Source organism: Oculina patagonica, chromosome 13 (assembly GCF_052425735.1).
Source record: "Oculina patagonica isolate OP01 chromosome 13, crgOcupat, whole genome shotgun sequence".
In the NCBI taxonomy this organism is placed as follows: domain Eukaryota; kingdom Metazoa; phylum Cnidaria; class Anthozoa; order Scleractinia; family Oculinidae; genus Oculina; species Oculina patagonica.
In genome coordinates this window covers 29987532-30005121 of record NC_135770.1, presented here as the reverse complement: position 1 = coordinate 30005121, position 17590 = coordinate 29987532, and the positions used below count along the sequence as shown (strand labels likewise).

Sequence of the window (17590 nt, the reverse complement as noted above, 5' to 3'; positions counted from 1 at the left end):
CATCGATGCTTCATCCGTGTCTTTTCTTCGCTGAAAGTCCCGGATGGACGCTGTGAGAGACTGGAAACAATAAATTTCTTTGTATGCGTGTGACTTTTGAAAAAGGTCGCCATTTTCATTATTTCTTAAACCCCATTTATACGCGCAAAAAAAATCAGCACAGCAAATTTTTGGCACCGTGCCGACAATTTTGGGCACGGCACTCCCAATTATCGACGTGTTAACGTTCCGGTCCCAAAAAGATGTGGCACCAGTACCCAATTTCTCTCGGCGCGGGTAAATCGAGGCACCGTGCCGAAAACAATTGTGACGCATGCGTAATTTCTACGAAAATGGCGGCCAGTGCCGTATTCTCGCCCCAAGCTAGAGACTTTGTTTCTTTTAGTCACGTGGTCGGCGAAAAGAGTACAAAAAAGAGAAGTTCTGGGGGATGAGAATGCCACCGAGGAAGAAAATAAGAGAAAGCTCCCGCTTTAAAAAAAATCGCGGTGTGAAAGCCACTTCCACCATCACTGCAAAAAGCCATTTATTTTCAATCTTCTTCTTCTGATTTCGTCAACTCCTTTCAGATGTCGATTTGTTTTGCCCCTGAACACTCTTGAATATGTTGAATGGTCGACAACTCGTTCCTTTCCGATAAAATTCATGTTTTGTACTGAAAGCAAGATGAACAATCACAGCAAAACATTTTTCTGCATTCCAGTAGGGATGCGATATAAAAACTGGAACCGTGCCAAGCAGGAGAAAACCTTGCTGTTTTGGTTGTGTACATGGGTAGTGCCGTGCCGAAATGGTTTGGACACGGTGCCAAAAATTTGCCGTGCCAATTAATTTTTAGCGCGTGTAAATGGGGCTTTAGCTTTCAGTAAAGAGCTGTAAATGTAAGTTACTGTAAATATTTTGAGTTATTGAAATTATATACTAAAAACGTTAAATTATGTTTGTAATGAACGTACAGTGTAGGTGGTTTAACTCTTTCACTGCTAAAGTCGACTTTTGTCGACATTTGGAGGAGCAGTCAATGAACCACTTGTGACGTCATCAATTTGAAAGTCAGCAGATTTTGGTGATAAGCATCTGATAGAGCTAGGTTTGACCTTTTTAAAGAACTATTCATTTTGCGTATCGGTCGCATCCTGACAGAGCTAATCGAGAAAAAGTCAATCACTTTTTGGTGCAAAATCGGTGCTTAAACAGGCCAAAACACCTGTAAAAGATCGAGGTCTTCTTTTCAGGGTTTACTAATGTTTTAATCAAAACTTTTTTGGTCTAAAGGAAGGACGGATACAGTAGAAAGAAGTGGAAATGACAAAGCCGAGAGAAACGAAAGGAAAAGGAGCAAGAAAAAAAAAATGGGAAACGATTTAGCAAAAAAAAAAGTCCAAATTTTAGCTTAAGCGCATGCGCCAAAGTACAATTTTGTACATTTTCCAATGGAATCTTCATCAAAATCTTGCTGCATTGTGGAAAAGTGCTTTTTAAGCAAAGTTAAGGGAAATTCAGGATCGTAGCATCAAAAATTCAGTTTAACGGTTGAAAAAAAGCCTGTTTTTGGAGAAATTTAGCACTGAAAGGGTTAAATCATTACATAGCAGGTTTCATGTCAAAAGTAAGTACAAATTGCCATCCACTGATACTGCTTGCGGTGACTGTGCCAGTTGCGCCATAACAGTGACTGTGCCTGTTTTTGCCACAGTACACGCTTTAATTGACACTGCTAGTGCCTTGAAATATTTAGTAAAGTGCTTAGAATTCTAACAAGTAGTTGCAAAACACTCAGCATCAAAAGAAATATATGCAATGACGATCCCCTGAAATGTGTATCTGTGTAACCACGCTTTTTTACTATGAAACCAACAGCCAGCACATTTTTTAATAAAACCAGGTAAAAAATCACCTTTCCAGTCGCAGTTTTTGCCAAATATTGTAAAGCTAGTAAATAAAAACTCCTTCAGTCTGAGATACATTTTTACCGAGAACGGAGGTATTAATCCATATGGATGTATATGGATTAATACCGACGTTCGAGGTATTTATCTGACTTATTTCATGAGGGATCTTTAAATAACGACCTTTTCTTCAAGGAGACAAATACCGGCTAATAAGTACACTCGCACCTTCATCGGATCTAGTCAGAGACAATAAAAGCGACCTAATGTGGGATTTTTTTTCACAGGACTGTGAGAAATTGTTTTGAGAATTCGTGAGCGGAAAGCGATAGACTTCTTTGTACTTTGATATTTTGCCGACTCCAGCAGGGACCAAGCATTGTATTTTCTTTGTTTCTCGGTTGATGTGTTTTTTATTATTATTCTTGTTTACGAGTTTTTTCGGTACACCAGGACGGAACGAATGGTTTTCAAACAACTCATTCATTTGCTTATTGTTTGTCATTATGGACATCACGGACAGCGAAGAGGAGCTTTTCCTGACCCAAAATAGTTGTTCGCAAGAAATACCCAATTTTAGTTTTGATTCTATTTTCGACCCAGTAGTAGGCAGTGATGAGCCTGCTTCAAGAAATGCGTGTGCGGAAGAATTAACAAAATTGTTTCTGAGGGAAGCTTCAAGGATAGACCGAAAGCGACACACAGGCAAATTTGCATAGTGGATGATGAAGAACTTAATGAGAGGAAGGAATCTAGAATAACGTCAAATACAAGAGTAAAGGAGTAAAAAAATCGTGGGCAGTTCGTCTTGGACTGAATGGGCGGAGGAGCGAAACGGAATGAATGGAGCGAAACGGAATGCAATCGAAGCGAAACTGGAGTTACACTTCCCTAAGTCAGTCCTGACAAGTCTCGATATCACTAAAAACGAGGAACTAAATTATTGGCTCAGCAAATTGGTCGTAGAAGTTCGCCATTGAAAAGCCCTGAAAGGAGGGATTTATACGAATAAATCCCTCATTCCTATTCATAAATTCAATTTATAAGCCCCGCTCTTCCCTGCTACATTATCAAGCCCTACCCGGACTTTCAGTTAGTTAATACTCAACAGGGTTGTATGTTAAATAACAAAAGAAAATGTGTCAATCATGAAATGAGATATGATAGGTAAAGCCCCCATCGAGCCAAGTGGCCCATATTGCCGGAGCTAATCCCAGTTTCTGCAGCAACTAGGAATATTTCTACTACCCAGTGCATGGGATGTTAGTCCATCGCAGGATTACCCCCAGTATTTGTTCGCCAGTAACCATTTATACACCTGGGTGAAGAGGGGTACTATGAGAGTAAAGTGTTTTATCCAATAACATAACACAATGACCCCGGACCCCGAGCAATTCACATTTTATAAGTACCTATCCATTCCTGACTGTACAAGCAGTATAAACTGATGATTTGGAAATCCTGTGTGTTATTGCGAACTGGTTTTGTGAGCAGTTCGTCGACGTTTTTTAAAACATGTTTATTTTCGAGTTGTAGAGATTTTATTGGTTGTTCCAGCTTCGCAATATGCGCGCCTAAATCGATGAATTTATTCTTAGCGGGGGAACTTATCTCTGTCTCCTTCACTGATGTTACTGAAGGATGGAATCTTAGCTGTTGAAGAGGGGTGCTATCTTACGTGGTGAAATCTCCTTAGTAGATGCAACAACAACAAGCTGTATTTGCATGACTACATAGGAATTTGGTAGTATTGCAAAAGCTACTTAAGTTTAATTACATATTATTTCATTAATTAAGATATCTAGTAAAGTAGACAAAACATAACAATAACAAAATGAAAGAATTACTAACAATAACTATTCATTTAACTTTTCGAAGTGGTGATCATTGTAACGAGATTGGCTGCGGTCACATCTACGACGTAACTAAAGTTTAACTATAGTTAGTCTCAAGTTACGTGACGTCATACCTAACTATAGTTAGTACTTTCGGTCGTCTTTGCGGTCACACCAATGCAGTTAACTATATGGTTAGTTCTGATTAGCTTTTGAATAATTTCGAATTTAAATTAGTTCATGACAGCCCTTGTTGTTTATCTATGTCTAGCTGTTCCTCTATTTTTTCTATTTTTGCACGGCACCTCGGCGTCGAAGAAAATAAAGTGAAGTAAGGATGCTAGAAGCCGAAGAATTCAAGCTTTATTTTTGCTAACATTGGTGATATGTAATTTCTTGGCATGTTGTTTTTCTTTTTTTTTTCCTTCCCTTCACGCTTTTTTTTCGCATATTTATATTCATCTCGCACGTGCGAAAAGAATTGTCGCATTCTGATTGGTTTTTCGTTTGTAAACTTAAAACTAACCCATGAACCCTGCTAGGGTATAACTATAGTTAGTCTGTATTGTTTTGGATCAGCGAGGCGTAAATTTTCTAACTATAGTTAGGGTGAACAGAGAAGCGGTCACATTACCGAAATACCTAACTATAGTTAACGCCGTCTTAACTATAGTTAGCAGTCTAGATGTGACCGCAGCCATTGTCTCTCAATTCAAAGCGTGCCGAGATAAATGAAATTAGCTTAATGTTTACACTGTAGTCAGTGGAACTCAAAAGATGTGATAATAGTGTATCGCGTGGTAGTAGTCTTAGTAATGGGAGTTTGGGTTCTATTTTAGAGAAGAATATGTCTCGTACCAGAGAATAAACTGGGCAATCTAACAAAAAGTGAGTTATCTTCAATTTTGTTGCAATTGCAGAAGTTGTATAGTTTTTCATTGCGATGCTGTAGACCATGGAGGGATTGAGGGAACGAAAAAAATCTTCTATTGTTTCGAGCGTTAGCCCTTCCTCGGAGCAAGTGCTTTGCTCTCTTCCATCAAGATCATATTCTATTTACGCTTTCAAAACTCTTCTTGACTTATACATCGCTTTATTTTACCATTTCGTTCATTTCTTTCGGGTCCTTTGTTGTTATGCACTTTATACTGCTCAAGCATTCTCTCCAGCATGCCAAACACTTGGTCAGAGTAGTGAACATGATCTCTGCATCTAAGTGGATAGGAATCGGTCAGCGGATACACGTCTATGACGTCAAACCCTGCTTTACACATGGCCGACATGGAGTAGGCGCTGAAGAGGGCAACCCGCTAAAAGGAGAGAACAGAGAAAATAATGTTAGTTAGCTTTGCCTGATAAAATATATGTCTCTTTTTCTGGATAGTACAGTTGCTTCAGGGAAGTAAGCATTGGGGAAGAGTCCGCATTAAGTTTCCCCCAGGGACAGAGTTAGCTTTAGCGACCTTATGTGCCTCTCGTGTTTTAGAACGTGGGGGGAGGGGAGGGGGCTAAAACTGTTTCAAAAATACTCGGCAGTATTTCAAATTTGGAGCAACTTTGTTCCGTTCTAGCAACATTTTGTTTCTGAGCAGTTTCTAGACCAAAGATGTCCGAGAATTCTCCGATTGTTGTTCGAAGGCCATACGAACGTTTCTGATCATTTTTCGAACTTTTCCGAAGATAAACGAAATTTCCCGAAGAAGTTTCGAAGACGTTAGAGCTCACCCACGAGACGGAACATCTTGACAAACCAATTTTACGCTGCTCTCGCGATATTTTCGGCACCAAATCGTGAGGGGGCTGAGCCCCCCCCCCCCACACACACAAAAAAAATTCGGTTGGGGAAAATAAAGCGCCGCTGCCCCCCTCCCCTCCTGCTTCGCCGCCTATGAGCATTAGTATTACACTTCTTTCCCGTACCAATACCTCACTACAGGATGCATTGCTATGAAATTTCCTTCCATTATTTATATCAGCGTTCAATTGATACAAGGCTCCATTGACTGATAGTCTAACTATCACAAAGCGTGACACGAATGAACTGTCGTGATGGTTTATTAGTGGGCTATCGCCAGGTAATTCACCTGTAGTGACAAACCTGAGTGGTGAAGAATCGAAAGCTGGTCTTGTTTAATGACTTGGCGTTTTCCTTGCAGATGGCAGTGGATGATTTCCAAATGATTTTAGCCTTATACTTTGGAACTCTCTCGCCTTGTGGATTAACTTCCGTTTCCTTCAAAACCACTATCAAGTCATCTATAAGCTTCTGATAAGTGGTAAAATTGACATCTTTTACAAAATGAACGACAAGGTTTAGAAGCAAGGCACTTTCCTCTTTCTGCATTTCTGGCCTGCGAAGAACCTTGACTATGGTTTCGATGACTTTTGAAGGTTTGAAATCAAGATCAGAATTCTTTCCAGCCTTGCCAAAAGGATAAATATAAATGTAACTGTTTTTACACTGTTCATAGAGTGATTTGCATAAGGACTGATTCCGGACGGACCTGAAAAACAGAAGGCCCAACGAATCACCGTAGATCCAAAAGGTTCCGGACTTTGTGTAATTTTGCGGCATTGACCAAGTGTAAGACTCTGTTGTAAATAAATAAATTATATATATATATTAGTAAGTGGCATCGACAATTACACAAGATAGCCAGTTCTCCAGTCACCCTTGTTTGGAGCGTCCCGGTTGTTTACGAACGCAGTATACGAGGGGCCCTGGGGTACTTGTCTACGTTCGTGTAAACAGAAATGCCCTAATATCATAAAATAATTCACATGGCACTTCCCACAGACAAGCTTCCTTGTGTTAAAACGCTGCAAGGAATTTGCTCTTGGATCACATCCTGTTCCCGGCTTATAGATTTATATAACCGCATACTTTTTAACTATTACTTTAAGTGCTATTCTGCACTTTTGGAGCTATCATCCCCACTATTTTGAGAATCACTCTCTCGCAAATTTGCTTATGAAAGCAGACAGCAGTGAGCAACAGGCATGCAAAGCTCTTGAGCGACTTTCATTGCATAGCCTACACAAAACTGAGGTTTTCACCTTCAACAGTTCGATTTCCTTGACGACCATTGCGGCGCCAATTTTATTCTTCTGTTACTTTTCACAACTGGAGAGAAATTGTTATCCTTAAATTGCCCATAACCTTATTATTTTTCCTTGATCAAGCAAAATAACATATTACCAAAAGAAGTGAAACAAATGGGTTGAAAAACGCGATTTTTTTACGATTTCTTAAGTTCTTAACTTTTTGTGAACCACTCCCGCGGATCAGCAAGTCGACGGGCTCACAAGGAGAGGCATGTGACGTCATGTGACGTAGTTTTTGGGACACGCGTTACTTTGGATTCTTAAATTTTATATAAAATAAAGGAAAATAGTGAGTGTTGTGCATCTTATTGTCTTGTACTATTTATAAAAATGTCGTCAGTGGAAGAGCCCTTTGTAAAAATTTGAACTTTTTTAAAAATTGCTCAAAATATCGTGTTTTGTTCACATCGAAAAAAAATCTTCCATAGAACTTATTTTAATGATATACACTTTCAGCTGAGATACTGAACCCTTCCGGCTGGATTACCACAGGTCACCATGCTGAGGATACGAGAACATTGACAGGTTTTGTCGGACGTTTCTAAAGGGCGCGTCTGCTAAAAGTATCAATACCTAAACAGTTCCAACCTTCAAGATGTTGCTTCCACTGGTTATTTTTCCATTGACCGAATCCATCCCATAAAAACCTGCAGCTATGGGAACAAGTATCAAGGCCCTCAAGTTTGTCTGCAGAAAAATATATATTTAGAAACATCCTCACCAGTAGTTTATAAAGGGGCATTATTTATAGGAAGTATCATTTGGCTTATAGCTAAAAATATGCCACTTGCTAATTCCTTTCTGAAGACACTTGAATTTTTGTTTTACGTTCATTACTGCGCAAGTTACAAAGATTGTTTTAACTTCCAAAACTCAATTCTTCCAGTGAATTATGATCAGCAAATATTAAAACAACTCAATTTCACTTAAAATGCGAAGGTTCTGGCGCATAGCTTAGTGATGGTTATTATCTTCAGGGTTATACGAGTATTATATTGTAGCAGAAACCCATAAGGGTTGAAACGTGTAACGCGCGCACACAGCGTTTGAATATTCATTTTGCTAAGTACCATATTTGGAAACACGAAGAATTTGTACGCGAATGCTTTATACACGTAATGACACACGCAATATAATTTTTGGTTTTGTGGTAAGTTGCTTGGATTCCGACCTAAACGCTGTAAATTTCTTACAGAAACTAAAGAAATTCAGTAGGTGTATCGTAGCGAAGTTCTCCAGACTACTTCATGAAGATGCAACAGGGGAATCTAACCAAATTTAACTTTATTTAACCAAGCTTGTTAAAAAACAAGATTACGCCATCAAGCGCGAGCTATTTAATCCAAATATTATAATTTTGATTGGTTAAATGTTTCTCGTGATTTTTTAAATATGGTACTTAGTGCAAACGAATGTGCAAACGCTTTGTACAATGCAAATCATAAGGAGTTATACGTTTCAACCCTTATGGGTTTCTGATTGTAGGTAATTCACCGTAAGTAAATATTGTAAGTGGGAAATATATTAATTTATTTTTTTCTCAGCGCGTGAGCGGGCAAGATGAACCAAATCCTGCAATCTGATTGGTTCCGGGAGCGGGCGGAATTTTCCGATCTTGACCGCGGTCAACGGTACGCGGGCCGCAGGGAATCAACGGAACGGGATTCAGTTCCGCGCGAAATCAGTGCGCAGCGAGACGAACGAACACATGAAAGTTTTGCTCCCCAAAATCGAAATAGCTGTTTACTCGAGTTTACCAACCGTTGTAAATTTAAAAGGACTAAAAAGCAGTGGAATTAAAGGCCTCAAAGTTCTTCAAAAGGCGAGTATTTATTTCTTTCTCAACAAAATTGAGTTGTAGTTTACCGTTCGTAGTTTGCCGTCGCGTTGTTTGTGCATTTTGCAATGATTTTCACGCCATTGCGGTAACCTTCACCGCGGTTTTTAGGCTCTATCTATGAGTTTAACTGCCTTGTTTATCTGTCAAGTTTTGCTAAAGCAGAACACTATTTGCCATCATTCAAGGAAATGAGATTCTTTGATTAAAAACGGACAAATTAATTATCACAATATTGTGCCGTACGTAGACACTACGCATTTTATTCAGTATGACACTGTTTATCAGAATAACATTCTGCTGGGAAAAGTACAGAGATTAGTAATTTGTTAAATACAAATGTGAATAGATTAAAATACTGCTTTCCAGTAAAGAGTATTTTTTAATCAGAGAAATAGCCTTAACACCCTGTGAGCAAAAATTCTTTCAAGAGAATTTATCGAGAAATGTTTGGGAAGCCGACTGAAATCGATTTAAATGTGTTAAGTTTTGCGGCATATATTTATGACTTCATTTGCTTTTCTTGATTCTCTGCAATGTAAATTAAATATGCTGAACCTTTCTTTGAGTACGGTTCATTTTAAGTAAAGCTATTTCATTCGGAATTAAATAGCAAAGCATTCTTCATTCTTGCTCGTCAATCAAGTCGGACTCAAATCAAATCAAATCAAATCCGCGCGTAAAAAAAAGATTTTGCGACACATTTTTCCTTGGTTTCTTTTCCAAACAAATTAAAGTAGAAAAAAATAAAAAGGTTATTTGCCGGCCTAGTCGGTCCGTATTGGGACTGCCCTCGGTCTTGAGCACGGCCTCGGCCTGCGGCCTCGGGCCGTACTCAAGACCTCGGGTACAGTTTTTCCCAATACGACCTCCCGGCCGGCAAATAACATATATGTAATTAATGTACTTTTAGTAAGTTAAATATTGCAAGTAAGGAGTATATTGTAAGGAAGTGATATAGTTCTAAAAGTAAATCACAATAGGTGAGTCCTGCGTTTCATGTAACTAATGTATTGGGAATGAATAAAGTATCATTTATTAACAAAATAGTTCTGTTTGATTTGAACTGTATTTGAGTTCATTTTTTTAAGTCAACGTTCATTCAGTCTGATTTCCGTGTAAACTTAGAAGAATGTCACCGTGTAATAAAAAGGGGTCATGCTCGTAGCTACATTTTACGTACTCGTTTTTAACACAGGAGAAACAATTGCATGTACCAGAAGTAATTTGGCTGTGGCTCAAGTCCTCAGATGAATTTCAAATAAGGAATAGTCCAGCAGGTTTGATGGAGGAATGACTAGATAGAGTAGGGCTGAAATCCATCTCTAGAAATCGCGGACCTCCGAGTCCGCGAATAGTATGTCCTGCGGTACATTGACCGTAGAAGCGAACGCAAGAATTACAAAGAAAATGTATGGAGAATGAAATGTTTTATTAAATATTTCTTGACAAATTAACAAATGTAAAAATGTGAAAGCGGAACACAATAGATTGATGTATTAAGGACCACATTGTACAAGAATTGAAGTGCAGACTTCGAATTTCATTTGTATTCATGAACGTTTTCTGCGAACAGTTTTTGAGACCAAAATTATAAGGCGTAGAGGAGAAATGTATGGCGAAAACCGAAAACTTAAAGTTTATAAACGGGGATTATCGGCAAACTGAATGTGATCGAAAAAATGTGAAAGCAGATTTGATAAAACTATACATGAATCTAACTCACCAAATGATTTACATCTCCTTCCGATTAGATTTCATTTGTATCTTTGCCGTTAGAAAACCACAAAAAATCGCATACTGTAAACACACGGCGGCAGTTCACATTGAAATCCCAAAATCCGCTGTCTTTGAGCTACGATATTTCAGCCGTCTTTGCTCCAATTTTGCCGCAAAAGCCATCGTTTGAAAGATCTTTTGCTCCATTTTTATTATCAGGCAATATTTATGACCAGTGGTTTTCCTACTTCACAAAATATTACTCTGTGTAGGCTGCATTTTTGTGTACCATCGTAGATGTATATGAGCCCAAAGTCAGGCTTTCGAATCAGCGGCTATTACCAAGTTTCGCGAGCGGTTAATGTAAGATGCATCAAAATTCGCCGACTTCAATGTCCGCGATTTCTAGCGATGGCTAAATTTAGTACTCGCTAACATTTTTCTCGGCCAAATTTATTACTCGTTACATTTAAGGACCCCCACCCCCTCCCACCCAAAAGGAAAACAAAATTAAGGACCATTAAACATAGTTGACTTGAAAAAGTCTTCCAAAAATGGGTCCCGTTAACTTTTTTCATTCTGGCAATGCAAATGTTCGTTCAATTTCAAGTGAACAATTATGTTCATCTTAGCTATACTTTCATTAAAACTGGTATACTTTCATTAAAACTGGTTTACACGATATCACTATTTTCTAAATATTTTGGGAAAATTGCTAAATTAAATAGATAACCTGTTGTAATCTTGCTCAGAAAAAAATCGCGAAAACTTGTAGCCGCTAACAATAGCAACCTTAAGGTGATATGACAAAATAACATCAACTATCCCATTTAAGCCACACGAGTTATTATGTATTTTACTCAGTTGATTTCTACGAATTATGGACTTTAAATGATATTCCGAATCATTATTACAACATACATTTTGACTAGAGAGTAGTGTAAGATTTGAATCCAAGTCCAATGACCCGTCATGGTAGCAAGATTTTGAAGTCGAAGAAATTTATTGTGTCACCGACTTTTACTTACCTAAAAGAGACATATTTAGCCGGGTCTTAGCTATGGGCTAAGGGCTAAGGGCTTAGCTAAGGGCTGTCTCACCAAGTATTCGTCTAAGGGTCCTAGAATCCCATCTTCCTGGCCTTCCCCTTGAGCGTTTCCTTTAATGAACCAGTCACGTGGTGGGTCTCTGAAGCCATCACAAAGACTATAATCAAGATAAATCATCAGCTGATAGACACCAGGCTCCGTGATGAGAAATAAAGCTTCGTAAGTTCCGTTATTGTGATCAAAAACAGTGGCCGCAACGCTTGATGGGCCACGTACGTAAACCCTCCACGTGTCTCCGCCAATCACCTTTGTTCGATTATCTGAGGTTTTTGATTGGATGAAAATCCTGCTGAACTCCCCCGCCGGCCTGATTTCTTCAAATATGACGTCACTTGTTGCTGCATTGCTTCTACTTATTTTGCCCCAGTTATCCTTAACTAAACCCCAGGCCATTTGGTCAGCACATGGCCTAATAATGTTCATCCAGTCTACGCGTGTGCGGCGCTGACGGAGCCACTCGTGTCTGAAGTGTCGCAACCTACACGAAATAAGCGCCGTTTGACTAACGTGTTCATCTTGAACTTTGTTAGAATTAGCTGTTAATAAGAGAGTCCCCCTGGCAATCGTATTGTTTACCAAATGGGTATCCGGCGACTTGCTTTAAGGAAGCAATAGCAGCGAGAGGCGTGCTAATGTTTATTACTTTCGTTAAATGCAGGAGGCACAGCGTTAGTGCTACAACGAAGCAAACGGTAAACCAGAAGACGTGTATAAGCTTTAGACCGGCCATTGTTTTGCTGTGTTTTATGTAAAGCTCGGCAACTTGATAACATCAACGTATCCTAAAGTGGATCAAGGGGAGAGAACTTAATTAGGATAATCACACTAAAGTTCTTGATATTTGCGTTATTCAAGCAATGCAACTATTGCTTGTCCAAGTTTAAATGCGCGCCAAATTCTTGTGTGTATCACACCAGACACCGCGACTTCTGTCACGTTAACATCTTGTCAAAACAACTAAACATCAGGGTAACTTTAGATACAATGGTGCATGACATTTTAATAATGCTTTGCCCTCTTAATGAAAGGATTGTCCATGGAGTAACTGGATTCAAAATCGAAGCATCAAAGGCGTCTCATAGCATAATTCATGGAGCTTTAGTGTTACATAGTAAATGTTCTTTTTAACGTTTGTGCCTACTACCAGTTACTACTATGACCCTACTTCGAGGGTCTGGATAGGGCTAACTGACAACTGACATATGGCCAAAATTGTAACTGACATAAGGCCTAAAATTTAATTGACAAATGCTAAATGACCAAACTTTTAACTGACAACTGACATTTGTACCCCCCATCCAGACCCTCTACTTCTGCCAGTATTCTGTGAGAAAACAATTGGTTGATCATATTAGTATGGGTAATTAAATGGTGACGAGAGAAATTAGGAAATAATTAACAAACCAGCCTAGAAAACTGAAGAAATTTGTAACACAAACTAAAAATTGTTTTGAGTTCTTTTAAATAAAAAACCTAATACATAACACCTAACCCTTGGAAGTATATCTGGGGAAAAGGGATGGGGGATGCCATATACCAGTCGGTTCCAGACAGTGAATAATTTTTCGGCGAAGGTGAAGTGATTATTGTTGAATAATCAGAGGTGATTATCAAGAACTGCAAAATAACGATAGAAAACAAGCAATCAACAAACGCAAGTGCTCGCTTGTATACGGTGTAAACCTGTTTAATTCATCGATTGCAATCAGAATTTACACTTAAGAATTAATGCAATAAAAAGTAACAAAACAAACACTAATATATAGATTTAGGCAAGCCTTAACCCCCCCAGCGGAGCTTCCCATTTATTTAATTTTCACTGGAGCTAACAATGTTTTCATTCTGGTAAATAAGCGGCCAAAGTACTAGTGTTAACGGTGGTTTATAGGTGCAAGACAAATTTAAACCGCTCACGGTTATACTGAATGACTGCGGTACGACAAAAATAATAATCTTAAAGCAGGGCAAATGTTACTCATGACACGAGAAATTACGTAAGAGTGCAGTAAATTATCTGCTTTCTAGCAGATATTTGATCCTGTTATTGTTTCGCTTACGAAAGAGAGCGTTATGCTTCTGTCCCTCCCAAAAATGCTTATGTCCCTCCAAAAATGCTTGAAAACTTGTAGGAACAAAATTTTTCCTTCAAAAACGCTATGAATCAAAGAGCTCTTCGAGCCACGACTGAATGTTTTCACAAAGCTTTTACGTTTAGTTTTCATACCTTGAATATATATGAGCAGCAGGTGATTCAAATAAACATATCAGAACATTTTACAATTATTCGCCGAGATTCACTGAGCCTGAGGCGAATAATTGCTTTAGTCTAATTTCCAGAGGTGAATATCAAGAACTATAAAATAAAGAACTAAAACACGGAAACAACAAACACAACTGCTCGCTTGAATACATGTACACAAGTTTAATTCATCGATTGTAAATCAGAATTTACACTTTAGTTTAAGCAATGCAACGAAACAACATGAGTAACGAATCGACTATCGCTACCATGTCTGCTATGAAGCTAGAGTTTGGCGAACCTTCGAATCCTTGCTAGTACGCTTCCATTTCCGTGACTTCAGAATCAGAACTGGAGGAGAAACTGAAGTCGATGTTCGAAGCCATTTCTAAAAATTTTTGCGCCATTTCGCTCAGAACTATATAGAAATTTGTTTAAGCGAAAAACAATTTTTTTGGTCTCTCTCCTATTTATCGATATTTTAAGATTCTAAATAGTGTTTTTTTGGTACGTGAAGTATGCTGTTTCATGAAAACCATCGCTTATGGTTAGCGGAGAAAGTGAGAGACGAAGACATCAAGGAGAAGGGGACGAGTGAAGAGGCCTTCATTTTTCGATCGCGATCAAGTTAAAATAAATATCGACAGAAGACACGGCGTCAGATCAGCGACATATGCGACAGCGAACGAGAAAACAACGCCCGGTACCTCGTGTTTTCAAGTGTTCTACCGAGCGACATCGCGCCGATTTACAAATTTCATAATCATCCAAAGAGAAGAGACATAAATCCCTCTTTAATATAATGATCTTTTTAAAACACTTGCACAGCTTTTCTTGTTGCTTCCGCGTCGATAAGCGGAGAAATACAATCAGCTGACAACATTCATTGCTTTTTATGTGCACAAGTAATTTGTACCAAAACTATATCCGCATTGATCGTATGGGTTGTAACTGTTCAAGGCTTTTTTGTAAAGAACCATTGCATCTTTGAATCAATTCCCTGATATAGATAAATAGGCCTTATCACGGTTTTCGACGCCATCTTGACGAGTAGAGAAAGCGGCTAGAAATTACAGTGTTTGTATGGGAATCCGACGGCAAATATATTTTATAAAAATTGAACTCTGGACAATTTATGAATTGTGAAGTTACCGTCGCTTGCATCTACCCGTGAACACTCGCCGCCGAAACATGATCTAATTAGGTGTCAAACGTGGTATGATTCTTCATCAAATGTTGAAATTTGGTAGACCGTAACGACAACTTTCGCGCTCAAAATTCTCACCATAAACACTAAGTACGGGCGAAACTTTACACTAGAAGTGATTCAAGTGAACCTGCAAATGCATATCGACACAGGTCAGGATCAATTTTTCGAAAGAAGTCTCAAAATCCAATCTTTCAGCCATTTCGAAACCGGAATGTGTTGAACTTTCGGCGCGGAAGTTGCCGTTACGGTCTTCCAAACTTCAACGTTTGATGACGAATCATGCCACGTTTAATACCCAATTAGATCATGTTTCGGCGGCGAGTGTTCACGGGTAGATGTAAACGAATGTAAGACGCTTGGTAATGCTTCGCCAAGTTTGAAGGTTGTCGCTTGGCTAGAAAGCGTTCAGTTACGTTATTAATTTTTCCATACATTTGTCTATAAATTTTCCCGCGAACCGCGTCAATCATGCGGAAAAAACTATAGACAAATGTATGGGAAATTGAAAACGTAACTGAACACTTCTAGCCCAGGCGTCGAAAACCGTGATAAGAAAAAAAAAACAAAAAAAAAAAAAAAAAAAAAAAAAAAAAAAAAAAAAAAAAAAAAAAAAAAAAAAAAACACCACCAAAACTCTGATAAGGCCTATTGCAAACTCACTAGCCTTCGTGTAGAACCGCCACTTGTGTTTGAATGGTTGCTTTGAAAAACTCACTTGCAAGAACGCTCCTGAGCAAATGTACTGATATATTCAATACATGCAATCCAGTTTGGCTTGGGCAAAAGCTCCTGAAGCAAAATTCTTATTTAGAATTCCCGTTAAAACGGCCTAGTAACAATGACTCAGTTGACACAAGTGTTTGCACGCCAAGGTTGACAAACAAAATTTTCAATTAAATGTGTCAGTTGTCTTTTTTCGCCCTCGGCCTAACCCAGCCTAAAGGTGGATTTCCACTGTCGCGTTTTTGTTGACGCACGTTAACGTACATAAAAATTGAAAACGTACGTAAAAATGAAATTTTACTCGCGCGATTACGTGCGTCGAATTTACGTTGTCCAATTTCCAATGCCACGTTTTTTTTCTTGGTATTTACGTACGTTACACGCACGTATACGCACGGAGCGATCGCGAGTGTTTTCACAAAAAAAAAATAAAGTTGAACTGAGTTCAACTTTTTCCGCGGCTGTCTGCGGTTACGCAGCGATTTAACCAATCATACTTTTGGATTTTCTTTTTGGATTTTGGAGGTGTGAAAGCCAAGATGGCCGACGGACGCGTTGTACGAGCTGCGTAAACTTTCGTTCCGGGGAAGCCCAGATAGGCTTCGACCTTCGAAAAAAAGCGCCGCCGAAAACTGAAATAACTAAAGCTTAATATGGAAAATACCGTTTGCGTTATTCTAGCCTTTTGATGTCGAAACGGCTGGTTCGCTCGCCGAGTTGTGCAGAAAACCCGTCTCCGAAGAGAAGACTAAGACTAAAGAGCCAAAGAAAAACTGAGATGAGTTCGAGCAAGGATTCTGAAGACCAAGTCTCCTTGAGGATGATTATGGACAAGCTAACATCTTTAGAATCAAGAATGGAAGACAACTTCTCACAAATGCACTCCCAAATATCCGAACTAAGGTGCGAATTCAAAGAACAAATTGATGGTGTCAAAGTCAATATCAAAGAGATCGAAAAATCCCTCGAGCACGCGTGGGCAGTGATCGAAGACGTCCAGCAGGAGGCGAAAACGAATAAAGATTCAAAAAGATCTCACCAGGACATGCTGGACAAGCACACATCGACCATCCAAGAACTCCAAGCGGAGATAAAGCAAATACGTGCTGACAACGATCAAATGCGACCATCACTCAAAGAGACCCAAGAAAAACTTATCGCTTTAGAGAACTACACCAGAAGAGAAAATCTGACAATCATGAACATTCCAGAAGCAAGAGAGGAAAATTGTTGGGACATAGTTTATGACAGAGAACGAGCTAAAGTTAAGCACCGAAGATATCACGTTTCATGCAGTACACCGTGTCGGTAAAACAGCGTCCCAAACTGATCAAGACAACTCCACGCCACCGCGCCCGCGACCGATAATAGCTAGATTTGTTAGCCGAGAACACACAGAACAAGTTCTATCAGTCAAAAATCGGCTAAAAAGATCCGAAAGGTATGAAAACGCCTACATCACCAAAGATTATGCTCGGGCAATACAGGAAGAAAGAAGATCTTTAATTAAAGCTATGTTTGCCGCAAAGGAAAAGGGACGAGAAGCTAAAGTCATCAACCGAAGCCTGTTTATTGACAACCAAATGTATGACATTAACTCTATTCCGACCGAATTTAGACCAGTAGTCGTTTGAAATCCCTGCCAACCAAGGTATGTTTTGTTTTTCCCTTTCCATCGCCGAACGGCGAAAGATTCCATACAGCCAAACGAAGTCGCTGGGTATTCCCTGGACTTCCAACCTCCGCGAAGACGAAAATGTACGTAAATGTATTTGTGTTTATGTGTAGTTTTTTTAGGTTTGCATATTTTGTGTTATTTAGCGATGTTTTTTGTACCAACTTATCCTCTGAATGTTTTTTTTTTGTTTACCCACAATGTATTCCTCGGATCACTCAGCTCAGAGTAATAACAATGTATTTACGC

At 39.0% G+C, this 17590-nt stretch overlaps 1 protein-coding gene across 2 annotated transcripts in view; it reads right to left on the bottom strand.

Moving 5' to 3' along the window:
- Positions 1-4693: 4693 nt before the first annotated feature.
- LOC144634826 (uncharacterized) overlaps positions 4694-17590 on the bottom strand; it is a 56487-nt gene continuing 43590 nt past the window's right edge. The window contains exons 4-6 of one of the 2 annotated variants that reach the window (XM_078493862.1): positions 7418-7476; positions 5823-6316; positions 4694-5034 (exon numbers count right to left, since the gene is read on the bottom strand). In XM_078493862.1, the coding sequence (XP_078349988.1) occupies positions 4789-5034; positions 5823-6316; positions 7418-7476 (799 nt within the window). In that variant the 3' untranslated portion in view covers positions 4694-4788. Of the gene's footprint in view, positions 5035-5822; positions 6317-7417; positions 7517-17590 lie in introns of both variants that reach the window. The other variant, XM_078493861.1, reaches the window with a different exon arrangement.